General features: G+C 44.0%; 1 protein-coding gene across 12 annotated transcripts in view; it reads right to left on the bottom strand.

Annotated features, from left to right (window-relative positions):
- LOC119974015 (ERC protein 2) overlaps positions 1-14589 on the bottom strand; it is a 1008595-nt gene that overhangs the window by 66741 nt on the left and 927265 nt on the right. For 4 of the 12 annotated variants that reach the window (XM_038812794.1, XM_038812791.1, XM_038812792.1 and 1 more), the window contains one exon: positions 1766-2406. The exons of 5 other annotated variants lie outside the window; for them this stretch is intronic. In XM_038812794.1, the coding sequence (XP_038668722.1) occupies positions 2239-2406 (168 nt within the window). In that variant the 3' untranslated portion in view covers positions 1766-2238. Of the gene's footprint in view, positions 1-1764; positions 2407-14589 lie in introns of those variants that run through there. 3 more of the 12 variants (XM_038812798.1, XM_038812796.1, XM_038812802.1) reach the window with 2 other exon arrangements.

Genomic DNA, 14589 nt, shown 5'->3' on the forward strand with positions numbered 1-14589 from the left:
GATGCTGCCAGACCAGCTGAAATTTTCCAGCATTTTCTCTTTCGTTCCAGATTCCAGCATCCGCAGTAATTTGTTTTTATCCATTGGTTTTGAGAGACTGTTCCGCGACAGTTGGGAAAGCAGGCTGTACGACAGCGATGTTCTATATAGGTGCTGATGGTTACATGTTTGGAGCCTAGGGACTATTGAGAGTTGATATGCGTGCGACTGACTCCATTTTCATTGAGTTGAGTGGACATTCCGGGTGTGAATGCTGGTCTTGTGACGTTCTGCACTGGGCTCTATTTATCTCTGGCATGCTTAAACTACATTAATATGGTGCAAAACTTTGTGGCGACAGCTCCCTGAGCATTTTCAGTGGGTGTATCTCCCCCCACTCCCCTTTTTGTATGCTGACTCCATGACAAATATTAAAAGGTGTATGGGGTGCAGAGCTAGGCTTTGTCCATCTCCCCATGAGATTCATCCAGCTGGGGGTAATTGTTCCCTTGTCCTGATTAGACCGGGAATTAACCAGCATTTGTATAATAGGTTGACCTCTGTAGTAGTTGGGAAAAAGGAGTGAGGACCCAGTAATGTATAACTGGGCCCTATGCATGTGCGGCTGTAAAGCTGAATAAACGTTTCCCGTTGAACTTGCTGGGCTTCCCTTGTCGTTACTATAGTCCTCCTCCTCATCACATGCTCACTGTATAGCTGGTGGATAGGCTGTGCCGTATAAAGCAGACCACCATGAATCACGACATGCACTCTGTAAACACAGGAGGCTTCCTTCAGGGCAGTCCAGCCTGCTTCTGTACATGAATGGTCTGCTCGACCACACTGCATGTGACCGGAGGGCTTTCATCGTATGCATGCTGCCATGTATGTGTGGATAGAACCCCAGAATAACAGCCATGTCACCCCCAGATAGCTCTGGTCCTAAAGTAGTCACCCTTTGGTTTATCGTGGTGGTTCAAATGTGGTATAGCAGACTGCCAAAGAATGAAGGCATTATGATTGCTCCAGGACACCAGGCACTGGTCTGTCAGATTCATTACATATGGTTACATGCCAGCTGGATGTGAAGGAGTGGAATTTTTTACTGCTGTGGTACATCTCAGAGTTGACATGCAGCACCCACCAAGCAATGCACATGTAAACAGTGGCACACTACATCATGGGAAAGACTCCAAAACCCGCATAGCCATGTGCTCACTTTGCCTGCTTCTCCCTGGCAAAAGAAAAGGAAATGTAGTTCGCTCTCTTTGAAGAGAGTACGTCAATGACCTCCTTTTATGCAACAGTGAAAAGCAATCTGCAAAATGTTACAAATATTGTCTGCTTCAGACTGCAAGGAGCCCAGTACATAAAGGCTGACGGCCACAATCACCTTCATAGCCACGAGCAATGCGATCCTTGCCCTGCTCAGTGGTTGCAGTTATGGATGCAACAAGTAGTAGATTTCTGGAAGGATGTCCTTAATGAAGCACATATTTCTCACCAGACAGATATTGCCTCCTGCTGAGAGCCTCCCCCCCCCCCCCCCCCCTCTTCGAGCAGATTTCCCTGCTCCGTGTGCTCTCTGCCAATTCTCACATGCTATATTTTGGGAGCAACTGGTTTGTGCCTAAGCCTCGACGTCAGGGCCAACCAAATGGAAAATACGGCTAATGCTGGAGATTGGAAATAAAAACAGAAAGAGCCGTAAAAACTAAGGTGCGGCACAGCATTTGTGGATAGAGTTAATGTCTTGGTTTTAATATGACTCTGCAATTTTTTCAACACCTGCCATATTGCCTGTAGACTTTTGCAACTTAAAGTAACTCTGGAAAGCATTTAAGATTTTGTAGCAACATCAGGAAAAAAAAAAATCGGCGACTAACCTGAAAATTAGTTGCTTATCCCCTTTAAATAGCGATGGTGTGGGGATATTTTCTGGCTGCTGAATGTGTAGTCAGACGTGCATGCTCAAGAAGACTCACCAGCTGAAGCTCTGTGCTCGAAAATGGCTGACATCAGTGTTTCATGCTGACTGACATCATAATCTTCCTACTCTGCATACCTCTAGTTCATGCTCACCATTTTGCCATCCAGTTCATTCTGGATGCATGCTCCACTGGGAACCATTTGAGATTTATAAAGTCACTTGCAGCACCCAAAAAAAAAATCATTTTTTTGCATCTAAATTTTGCACCAACAGTCTTTCCTGATATTACAAATTCTTGATTTCAGCTGTTGGGAGGATGTTGGGCAGAGCTACGTCATTTGTCCATCAGAAGAAGTAGAAAATTGAATGAAAATGCCAGCAAGAGGATATTTCATGAACCTTATGACAGTTACATGAAAAAAACCATTACTGATGCTTAGGAAGCATATCATCTGCCTGTCACGTGCATTGAGCATCAGGTCTGAAGAGAAGTGGAGCTGTTGCAGAAGAGAGAAAACCAAAGTCAGGATATGAATATGAAGAAAAAAATAACAATTAGAAATTGTTACATTTTTAAGAGTATCAAATTAAAAAAAAATATTACTTGCTTAAAAGATGCATTGCAGCAACTCGTGAATGTTTGAAAATGCTGCTGTTAGTTATTGTTGGCAGTATTGTTATAACTTGCCAAAACCCTATTGGCTGGGGACAATTGGTTACCCCATGACCCTTGAGGAATATGAGCTCCCCCAATGAGGGGGGGGGGGGAGGGGGGGGGGTGTGGTGGCGGGAACAATCGTTAGCAGGCACAATGGCAATGTTTAAGATGTATCTTGATAGACACATGAACGGGTGGGGAATGAAGGGATGCAGATTGTTCAGCCAATAAATAATAGGTCTAAATAAGGAATCTGGATCGGCGCAGGCTTGGTGGACCGAAGGGCCTGTTCCTGTGCTGTAATATTCTTTGTTCGATATTGTGTACATAAAGCTACTTTCTGTTTGACTCGACCATCTTGTGCTGGATTTTTCATGGCCCTCACAAACACTGTTGCTTCACAGAGCCAGGGTTCCAGGTTTGATTCCCGGTTGGGGTCACTGTCTGTGCGGAGTCACCGTGTCCCCGAACAGGCATCGGAATGTGGCGGCTAGGAGATTTTCACAGTAACTTGATTGCAGTGTTGATGTAAGCTCACTTGTTACAATAAAGATTAAAAAACATATTTGCAGTAATGCCTGCATGATTGTTTTTGAAGTGGTAAAGTAATAAGATAGAAAATGGAAGTTTGTTGATGGAGTTGCAATTTTATAAATATATATTTCAATGCACTGAGATTTTCATTTTGTTCTACTGTTCTGTTCACTGAATCCTTAAATAATATTGTTTATAGAAACAAAGTGCCATATACCTACACCTAGCCATAAATCTTTTTTGTATATTTGCTAAAAATTACAATTTGCTCTATTGTGTAAATCCTTCAATTGCAGAGAGTTATTTTTTGAAGAAAGCAGGAGAAAAAACAAATATGAGAAGTGCATCAACATGTTTAAACCACTGGAGGAGGTTTTGGAGGTGGCTGAAGTGTGCAAATGTAGCTTTTATTAACAGCTTAAGTCAAAAATTAAAGCACGCTCCTTTCCACCACGGTTAAAAGATTTATTGATGTCTTGCAAGCCCACATGTGGGAAATGTTATCATTGATCTCACAACACACAATCTTCTGCGTGTGGTTTAGGATTTTTTACAATAAAACTATTCTAAAATCTCAGACATTAAGGCTTAAGTGGTTAAACAAAAGCAAACCAGTGTTTTGGTGCTCAACCGGAAAAAAGAACCTTGCTGGCTTGTTTTTGAAACCTTTGTAACGTGCTAAGAAGAACAGGTGACTTTTCTGCCTAACTTGTTGTTCCATCAATCATAATCTGATCCCTTGGCTTTCTCAACCAGGTTGGTTGTAGAAAACATTATCAGCACTCAGTTCACAGAACAAACAACCAAAATATGAGGAGTCATTGAAAGATAATCAGAGGGGTATCTGATGAAGGCAAGCACACCCTTTCCCCAACAATGAAAGCTCTCAATTGGTCATGGTCGTAAATTTGTGCGTGGCTTGATTGAAGAAAACAAATTAGGTTAATATTCGGCTATAGATTATCTTAGTAAAATCTGGCAAGAGAATATCTGGCAAGAGAATGTAAGGATACTTGAATATTGTGATAAGCTAAGTACTTAAAATACTTACACCACATAAGAAGCCCCCATAATATGTTTTGCATGTGCATCTAGCACTTGAAATCTAGCAAATCAAACATGCTTGCGGAACTGCCTTTGAGGATGCATAAAGCCCAAATTTCAACATGGTTTATGTTGGCCTTCAAAGAAATAACGTTATCCCATAACATAGCTTTGAAAATTCTGATTGATGATCTGAAACACTGACTTTCCGGTGCAGTTTGTACTATCAAATTATAAGTGTGATACATCTTCATACAGCTATGATGCGCAGTATTATTGATGGCTGGTTAATTCAATGAAGACATAGCTGTCTAGAGCACATGACATTAAACTCCTTGCTAGCCATTTAATACATAAACTGCAATTTGAAAAAGTTTACTTGTTGCTCAAGGAGATTTCTGTGACTTCACTCTTTTATAATTTTTAAGCTGTATCTTACGATCCTGATCGAGATGGGGCGGCACGGGTGGTTAGCACTGTTGCTTCACAGCTCCAGGGTCCCAGGTGCAATTTCCGACTTGGGTCACTGTCTGTGCGGAGTCTGCACGTTCTCCCCGTGTCTGCGTAGGTTTCCTCCCGCAGCTCCAGTTTCCTCCCACAGTCCAAAGATGTGCAGGTTATTGGATTGGCCATGCTAAATTGCCCTTAGTGTTCACAAAAGGTTGGGTGGGGTTGCTGGGATGGGTTGAGGTGTGGGTTCAAATGGGGTGCTCTTTCCAAGGGCCCGTGCAGACTCCATGGGCCAAATGGCCTCCTTCTGCACTGTAAATTCTTATGATTCTGTGAGACTGGGACTAAAATATTGCTTAATGATTCAGGAGTTGAAGATAAATACTTTTGTATATACACACTGTAGAATTACAAGCATTTGTGGCAGTGAATTACTTTGAAATAAAACATATGAAGGCAACATTTTCTATTCTGGTCTTTTCATTATTAGAGATTATTTTCTTCATTCCTTGGAGGAAGAATTCATCAAGTAAAATATTTCCTTGTAATTTGGGCTGAATGACTGAAGAATATTAAAGAATTTGCACTTTGCCTTTAATAAAAATGCTTTCTGGTAGGTTAATTTCTGACTGCAGACAAGTCCATGGCCTGCAAAACTATACCTACCAGTCACGGCAATGAAATATGGCCCAAGCTGAAGATTTGAAGATATTTTCTCCCTTCTGATCATCAGAATCCACTTGTTCATGCCCCAACTGACAAGAAAATATTAGTTGCGTTTGTTCTTAACATAACTTTTCAAAATGTCTTTTTTCAAACCAACATCTGAAATATTTTCAGGTTGTCCATTCCTGACAGGCAGTCTCACGGACTTTAGACATTATGCTTGGTTAGGTACAGTGCTTCGCAAGCTGTTAAAGGCGTGATGCCAGGCTGCAGGGGACGAGAATGCACAAATGGAATTTTTTGCAATCATGTGGATTTAGATTGGTAACCCTGGCAGAAGAAGTGTTCCATTGCTTTCCAAATTAAAAAAACTCATGATGAATGTGATGTGCTTGGCTCTTGGGGGTCAGTAGCTGAATCACCATTTGTGATTCTAGTGATGGAAAAGGGAATGAGACACTGGGCCGAATGGGTTGCATCCAAACACATTAAAATAATCTAAGGAAGACAGCAGAGGTACTATTACAAGTAGATAAAAGATAATTAGAAAAGGAAATAGTGTCAGAGGACTATCAGACACCCAATGTGATTCCCAAGTTTGGAAAAGGAGATAGCACAAGTTCAGGGAACGAGGCCAATTAGCTTAAAAGTCAGCGGTGGGAAACATAATCAAATCTTTACTCAATCTAAAAAATCTCGAAAACAAAAAATAATGCAGTAGTCTGTATGTATTACAAGGGGGAATTCACACTTGACCAACCTTATTAAATCTCTGAGTAAGGGTAATGCAGTGGACATTTCGAAAGGATTTTGATAATGCTGTATAGCAGGTTCGTAACTAGGGTCAGAACAAGTAGAGTCAGAAGCAAGGGGCAAAAATTTAGCAAGATGGCTATAAAACAGGAAACAAGTCTGAAAGAATTAAAGGAAGTTACTCAGACTGGCAAAAGGTGAAAGCGGAGTTCCACAGGATTGGTACTGGAGCCACTGTTGTTCACGATTTCCATCAATGATTTGGACTGTGGAATCAGAAGTACGATTTTAAAAATTTGAGAACAACACCAAATCGGGCAGTGTAGTTAGAAGAAGAGGATGGCAACAAAGCACAAGGAGAGATTAATATACTTGCGTAATAGGTGTGGAACTGGCAAATTAACTTCAATATAGATAATAATGAGGTGGTACATTTTAACAGGAAGAATAAGGATGCCACATATCCCTTGGAAACTGCCACCCATCTCCAACTTCCCTGTCCTCTCCGAAGTCCTTGAACACAGCATCGCCTTTCAAATTCAGGCCCACCTTTCTCAGAATCCAACCTACAGGTTTCTCTCCAAGCCAAACACCATCCTGACATGGAACCATACCACTCTTCCTTCATTGTTGCTGGGTCAAAAACTTAGAACTTCCTTCTGAATAGCACTGTGGCTGCACTTGCATCACATGGTTGAAGATGACGGCTAACCACACTCTTCTCAAAGGTAATTAAGGATAGGGAACAAATGCTGGCCTTGCCAGTGATGCCGACATTTTGTTTCTGCCCCTGCCACAGTCCCAAAACAGTTCTCGTCAAAGTCACATATGACATCCTGGGTAGTATTCTCTCAGCCCCAGGCTGGGCCGGAGAATCCCTGCAATCGGGCCACGCCCCCCCCGACACCGGCAAGCGATTTTCCGCAGAGCGGGGAATTGGCGCCATTGGTGCTGGCGTGGTTGGCATGGCGCGGTCGCGGGCCACTCGACGCGGGCGGGCCACTCGGTGCGGCCGGCCCGCCGATTCTTGGTTCAGGATGGGCCAAGCGACCGTCGTGGAATGCTGAGTCCCGCCGGCGCCGTCCACACCTACTCGCAGCCGGCGGGAACTCTGCGTGCATGGGTCGGGTGGCGGCCTATGGGGGGGGGGGGGGGGGGGTGACGACACCGACCCTGGCGGGCCAGCCTCTCTGTCTCGCATTGGTGCCAATGCCACTGGGCATGCACAGATCCCGTGGCGCCCAGTTCGCGCCGGGATCGGCAGCTGGAGCGGCATGTACCGCTCCAGTGCCGTGTTGGCCAGAATTTCTCCTACGGCGTTTACGACGGTGTGGACGCTCTGCCGCGGGAAGGGAGAATCCCGCCCCCCTCTGTGACTGTGACAAAGGCAATCATTCCTCCTTGGCCTTTTGGCAACCGTTGACATGGTTGCCCATATTGTGCTCCATCAAATGCTTTCAACCTCACCCAGCTAGTTAGGACTGATACAATACTTGTCTAACTAATCGTAGTGAGGTTATCACCTGAAATGCCTTCTCTTCCCATTCCACACCACTATCTCTGGTATCCACCAAAGATGTGCTGTACTGTTCTATATCTATATCTACCCTTGGTTCCTTCCTACTTATCATCAATATGCTGTCCTTTGGCATAATCATATGCAAACATAATGGGCTGGATTTTCCATTTTAGTGGCAAAGTGTAGACACCAGCGGAACATGTGTGGTCTTTTACGACTAAAAAATCTGCATGAAGCCCTCACCGATTCCGGAACCGGTGAGGGGCTAGCACCGACACCAGGTGAAACCACCGGCTCTCATGCCGAAAACGGCTGGAGAATGGCTGGGTCCGTGGCCGCGCATGATCGCGGCTGACGACCTGCAGCCATTGCGCCGTACAACATGCCGCCGGCCGTGCGTGGACCCGATCTCCCACCGCGACCGCACAGCACACCCCCTGGCCACTCCCACCAGTCCCCACCACCCCTCATTAACCTACACTGGTACCTGCTCATTAACCTACACAGTCCGAAGCCGCCACACCGGGTTCTCGTACGGCTGAGACTACACGTGTCCCACGCCATCGGGGACTCGACCAATCGGGGCGGAGCATCGTGGGAGGGCCAGCCGATGACGTACCAATGCCATTGCAACGGTACATGATGACGCCATTTCGGAGGGGGCGGAGCATGGCTGACCGGCATCAAACTGGCGCCAGCCCCGATTTCGGAGTCGATTCTCCGCCCGATTACAATATCGGCTTCGGACAACAGAGAATCCCGCCCAATGTTCGTTTCCACATGTAGGCTGATGACACCCAGCTCTATCTCACCACCACATCTCTCACTTTTTCACTGTTGGTAAGTTAGGGGGAGATGTGGCAATGTCACGAGACTAGTAATCCAGACGCCAAAGCTAATACCCTGGGGACATGGGTTCAAATCCCACCATGGCAGCTAGTGGAATTTAATTCAATTAATTAAAAAAACCTGGAAAATAAAGCTGCTCTCGGAATTGGCAACCACAACAACTACCAAAAGTCCATCTATTTTACTAATTCCCTTTACAGAAGGAAATCTGCCGTCCTCACCCGGTCTGGCCTCCATGTGACTTGAGTCCTACAGCAATGTGGTTGACTTCTAACTGTCAACTGAAATGGTCTGGCAAGCCACTCAGTTCAAGGGTCATTAGGGATGGGCAACAAATGTTGACCTCGCCAGCGACACCCACATCCCATCAAAACATAAGAAAAAAAGGGCTGCTCATCTGACATCCAGTACCGGATGAGCAAACATTTCCTCCAAATAAATAATGGGGTGATCAAAGTCGTTGATTTCAAACCCCACTACAAACTCAATTCTCTGTCCACTGACTCCATTTTTCTCTCTGGCAACTGTCTGAGCTTGAACCAAATCATTTGTGACCTTGATGACACATCTGATGCCTGTGGGATCACAAAGATAACCTATTTCTGCCTCGGTAATATTGTCCGGCTCTGCCCTGCCTTAGCTCATCTGCTGTTAAAACCCTCATCCATGTCTCTGTGACCTGTAGACTTGACTATTCCAATGCACTCCTGGTTGGGTTCTCACATTCTAACCTCTGAATATGAAGTCCCGTTCACCCATTAACTTGTGCTCATGAACCTACATTGGCATTGGTTAAGCAATACCTCTATTTAAAATTCTCATCCTTGTTTCCAAATCATTCCATTCCCTCGTCCTTCCTTAGCTCTGAGTTTCCCTCCACCCCTACAACCGCCCAAGACATCTGTGTACAATTAATTCTGGCCTCTTGAACATTGCCAATTTTATTGCTCTATCATTGGCGGCCACGCCTTCAGCTGTCTGGGCCCTAAGCTTTGGAATTCATTTCTTAAATCATGAGCTGGATTCTCCGTTTTCGAAGTGCCGGTGCCAACGGAGAATCCATGGTGTTTCACGACAGGAAAATTGGCGCAAACCCTCACCAATTCCAGTATCGGTGAGGGGCTAGCACCAGCGCCCTGTGAAACACACATGGAACGCGCGGAAAATGGGTGTAGAACGCCAGGTCCCGGGTCCGCAAATGCGCAGGGCTGACAAGCTGCAGCCACACACGGCTACATCGGTACCGTTTGTGCCGGAAAACATGGTACCGGTCATGCTCGATCGTGTTCCCGCCCATCCTGGCCCCACAGCCCACCCTCCTGGCCACACCCCCACTACTCCCCCCAGTCCTAGCAGAACCCCCCCAGGCAGCGGCACGGATCTTGGCCGAGTATGGCGGCGCTGAACACTGTCTGCAATCAGCACACCAGGCTCCTGACCGCTGGGACAACACGTGGCTCGTGCCATCGGGAACTCTGCCCATCGGAGCTGGAGCATCGCAGGTAGGCCAGCTGATGGCGCTCCGACGGGTCGCAACTGCGCGCAGCGCATGTCCCGACAACGCCGATTTGGAGGGGGAAGAAAATCGCCAACCGCCGCCTGCCCCAATTTTTGCACCGGGAGCAGTTCTCCGCCATTGTAGATTTCGGCATCAGGCTATGGAGAATCCAGCCCCATTATTTTCGCCTTTAAGATGTTCCTTAAAACCATTGCTTTAACTAAGCTTTTGGTTCTGCCCTACTATTGCCTTACGTGGTTTGGGCATAATATTGTTTTATGACCCCTGGCTATTGAAACATTTTATTACGTTAAAGGCACTACATATATAAGTTCTTGTTATTGTTGGAAAATAAGCATCCGAATAGGAGAGAGGGTACAAATGTACACATCACTAATCATAGTGGTGGAGGTTAATATGGCCATAAAAAAGCAAACAAAGCATTAAGATTCACTTCCAGAGAAATAAAGTTGATATCAGAGATATGAAGTAAAATTTGTACAGCACCTTGGTTAGACGGTAGGCTGCGTTTAAATGTTCAACAGTTCTCGTTTCCATGTTATTGAAGAGGCATTTGAGAAGATGCAAAGAAGATTTACTATCATGACACTAGAACTAAGAGGTTATACCCATCAGGAAAGATTGAATAGGCTGGGGTTTTTCTCTTGAAAAAGTCTGAGGGTGAGCCAAGAGAGAATACTGAAAGGGTTTGATCGAACATAGCCAAGATGCTTCCACTTCCAGGGAAACCAAAACTAGTGGTGGTGGTGGTGGTGGGGGGGCCAGTATTATCCAATATAAGTTGCCTATTTTCTTTAATATTTTATTTTGCTCCTTTCCTTGTTAGATTATCCCTCACCATCTGATAGGATGGCCATCTGACAAGTATTATTCTGTAAATTGTAGCCAATAATTGCAAAACTCCAAAACAGGCATTCCATTTATGTTCCATTTAATGTTGCCCTCTGATTCCATGTCTTATATCCGGGACATGGCAGAATGTTGGATCCAAACCTAAACGATGGCTACTCCCATAAACATCTTAATTTAAGACAGCCATACACATATGATGCAAAATAATCACAAATCAAAATTTGTCCCTATATTGCGGATCCTTACGTTCATGGGATGTGGGCGTCGCTAGCTGGGTTGGCATGTATTGCCCATCACTGAGGGCATTTAAGAGCCAACCACATTTCTGTGGGTCTGGAGTCACATATAGGCCATGAGTGAACCACATGAGTTTTTTTTAAAATGACAATCGACAATGGTTTTTCATGGTCATCATTAGACTTTCTAATTCCAGATTTAGATTGAATTCAGATTTCACCATCTGCGTGGTAACGATTCAAACACGGGTCTCCAGAGCATTACCCCACAGTCTATGGATTATTAGTCCAGCAACAATACTACGACGCCATTGCCTCCTCAAACAAGATACAACTATTTGCGAGAGTTATTCATGATTCTTGGGCTTTAATAACTAATCCCCAGCTGTTGCACTGCATTTATAGGTAAAGACCATGCATCGCTCATGTTATAGATTCACAAAGAAGAATATGCTTGGAGTACCAGATTTGTGCTTAACATAATGGCAGACCTTGAAAAAAAGATTATGCACTTTTTTGCATCTCATTTTTCACATTCACTGCTAAACCTCAAAGTCTCCATTGGTTCTTGTCATTAAGAAATGCAATACAGTATTACACCCACCGGGAGTTATTTCCACTTTCAGAAATTGTTATATATGGTTAGGATTAAAATTGTGTTATTTAATTCCCATGAAGAGACAACTACTGCTATTTGACGGGTACATTTATAACACAAGGGCTGCCGTGTGAATTGAAATGAAAAATGAAAATGAAAACCGCTTATTGTCACGAGTAGGCTTCAATGAAGTTACTGTGAAAAGCCCCTAGTCGCCACATTCCGGCATCTGTTCGGGGAGGCTGGCCTGCCTTGGTCTGCTTTAAAAGCCAGCGATTTAGCCCAGTGTGCTAAACCAGCCCCAAGTTGACTTGATTCAATTGATTTCTGCTGTATGAATTGATTTCTGCTGCAAGCATCCGGTAAACTTCAGGGTTTAACTTTACTTGATGGAGAAGTGAAGTGAGATATCCCGGTGAGGAAGCAATCTCACACCTCTTGGGTTAGATATCAAATGAAGTATAAACCTAGCTCACAAGGCCATGAGGTATGCTGGACCAGTCAGCATTTTTTAAGCCAACCAACCCGTATAATTTAAATGCGTACAGAGTGGGCTTTTCCCCTCTCTGCCCTCTACACAGTTACATTTTTAAAATGTTAGGTGAAGGTTCTGTATATGTAAATATGGAGCTTTCTCCTGAGCAGATGATTTATAGCTCCAGCCAGATAGGAGCCAATCACTGTAAATAGGGTCTAGTCTGGGTGAAATTTGAACTGCAGCTACTGGTCTTGTGCTCCATTCCACGGTTTTAAATGAGTTAAAACAAGTATTTAAATATTAGAGCTGACCCTCAAACATGGTCCCCAACCTGCCAATAAAAACATCTGGTGAACCCTTACAGCTCAATTAACATTTGTACACGGCTTGTTTTACTTCAATTTGGCTCCAAGTTTGGGACTTGCATTCCTAATATTAAAAAAAACTTGCACAAACGATAGTATGAGTGCGGAACAGATATCATTCTCCTTAGAGATGTTTTGATGCACAATGAATAGGAACCGAGCAGTCAACCGATGAATGGCAGTTTTCAGTGACTCAAACCAAAGATAATGCTGTTATTGCTTCAGGCTAAAATTTTGACATTGTGCATTCATTACCACTTTAAGGACGATGATATTGCCTCTGCTATTGCAGTTGTTGAGATCAAACCCAAATCTTTATAGTACATATAGTTCAGCTACTCAAAGATAAAATTGCTGAAACATTGGGGAGCCCATCGCCGCAACTTTGAAACCGTTCACCCCGGCGGAGTCTCCTGGCCACATCAACGGCACACTCCCACTGGGGGCTTCATGGCGGCGAGGGGTGCATCTAACGTGAATTCCCATTGACAATGGCGGGACCAGAGGATCCTGCTGCCGCCCAATAGCCGGCTCAAAACACATGGCGAGTTGTACAGAAGATCCCACCCAAGATTTATTATTTTGATTACATTTACTTTATTCTATGTTCGTAAAGATTAAGACAGAAAAGGCCATTGAGAGTATCTGTAACACCTAGACATATACCAGTTAATGGTGGGAATGCGAGACTAGATTTTAAGCCTTTCAGTAAATACATCTCATTTAAAATGCACCAAACATCATGCCAAAAATAACTAATACATTAAATAAGAATCTTTTCTAAAGAAAGCAACTTGTATTTAAATAACACCATTTCATAACCTCAGTGTCCCAACAGGCTTTACAGGCAATGTAGACAACGTTGTGGTGTAGGAAAAATAGCTGCCACTTTAGATTTAGCGAAGTTCCATAAGCAGTGTGATCTGATTATTCTGCTTTAGAGATATTGATTGAGGAATAAATGTTGGTCAGGCCAATACAGAAATTCCCCGCTCCTTTTGAAAAAAAAAAAGTTTTGGGATCTTTTATGTCCACCTGAAAGGGCTTTAGCTTCACATCTTGGAAAGTCAGGCAATGCAGCACTCCCTCAGTACTACCGTGAAGTGAGAGTCTAGGTTACGTGCCTATGTCTCTGGAATGGGGTTTGCACCCCTGACTCTACTGTGAGAGCGTAACCACTGATTGAGAGTTGGCAACTAGAGTCGGCGATTATACAGATTCTTAATGTTTGTCAACTACAATTACAATTCAAAATAGTTCAACTTTAGGTTATAAAATTAAAAGCAGCAGCCATTAATTTATCAATATTTAACATGCTTTTTGTTTCCTATTTTAAACTAAGGCAGTTTCCAATCAGCTAATCTTACATGTGGTGATTATCTTCCAAGATTCTATCGATGCTGGAACAGTTCCTACAGATAGGAGGGTAGCTAATGTAACCCCATGACTTAAAAAGGGAGGTACAGAGAAAACATGGAATTATAGACCAGTCAGCCTGATCTCGGTAGTGGGGAAAATTCTAGGGTCCATCATCTAAGCTTTTATAGCAGAGCGCTTGGAAAAGTCGTAGAATCAGACAGCCATTGCATGGATTTACGAAAGTGAAATCATGCCTGACTCAAATTCATTGTGGATGTAACCTGTCGAGTTAATGAGGAGGAGCCAATGGATGTAGTTTATTTGGACTTTTAGAAGGCTTTCAACAAAGTCCCACATAAGAGATTAGTGTGTAAAATTAAAGCATATGGGATTGAGAATAGTGCACTGAGAGTAGTGTATGGATTGAAAACTGGTTGGAAGACAGGAAACAGTAGGAATAACTGGGTCTTTTGAGCGGCACGGTGGCGCAGTGGTTAGCACTGCTGCCTCACGGTGCTGAGGACTCGTGTTCGATCATGGCCCCGGGTCACTGTCCGTGTGGAGTTTGAACATTCTTCCCGTGTCTGCGTAGGTCTCACCCCCAAAACCCAAAAATGTGCAGGGTAGGTGGATTGGCCACGCTAAATTGCACTTTAATTGGAAGAAACAAATTGGGCACTTAAAAAAAAATAATAATTTGGTCTTTCTCTGAATGGCAGGCAGTGACTAGTGGAAGTACCACAGGGATTGGTGCTAGGACCCCAGCTATTCCGCATATATATTAATGATTTTGATGATGA

The sequence above is a fragment of the Scyliorhinus canicula genome, chromosome 11 (genome assembly GCF_902713615.1).
Source record: "Scyliorhinus canicula chromosome 11, sScyCan1.1, whole genome shotgun sequence".
NCBI lineage: Eukaryota > Metazoa > Chordata > Chondrichthyes > Carcharhiniformes > Scyliorhinidae > Scyliorhinus > Scyliorhinus canicula.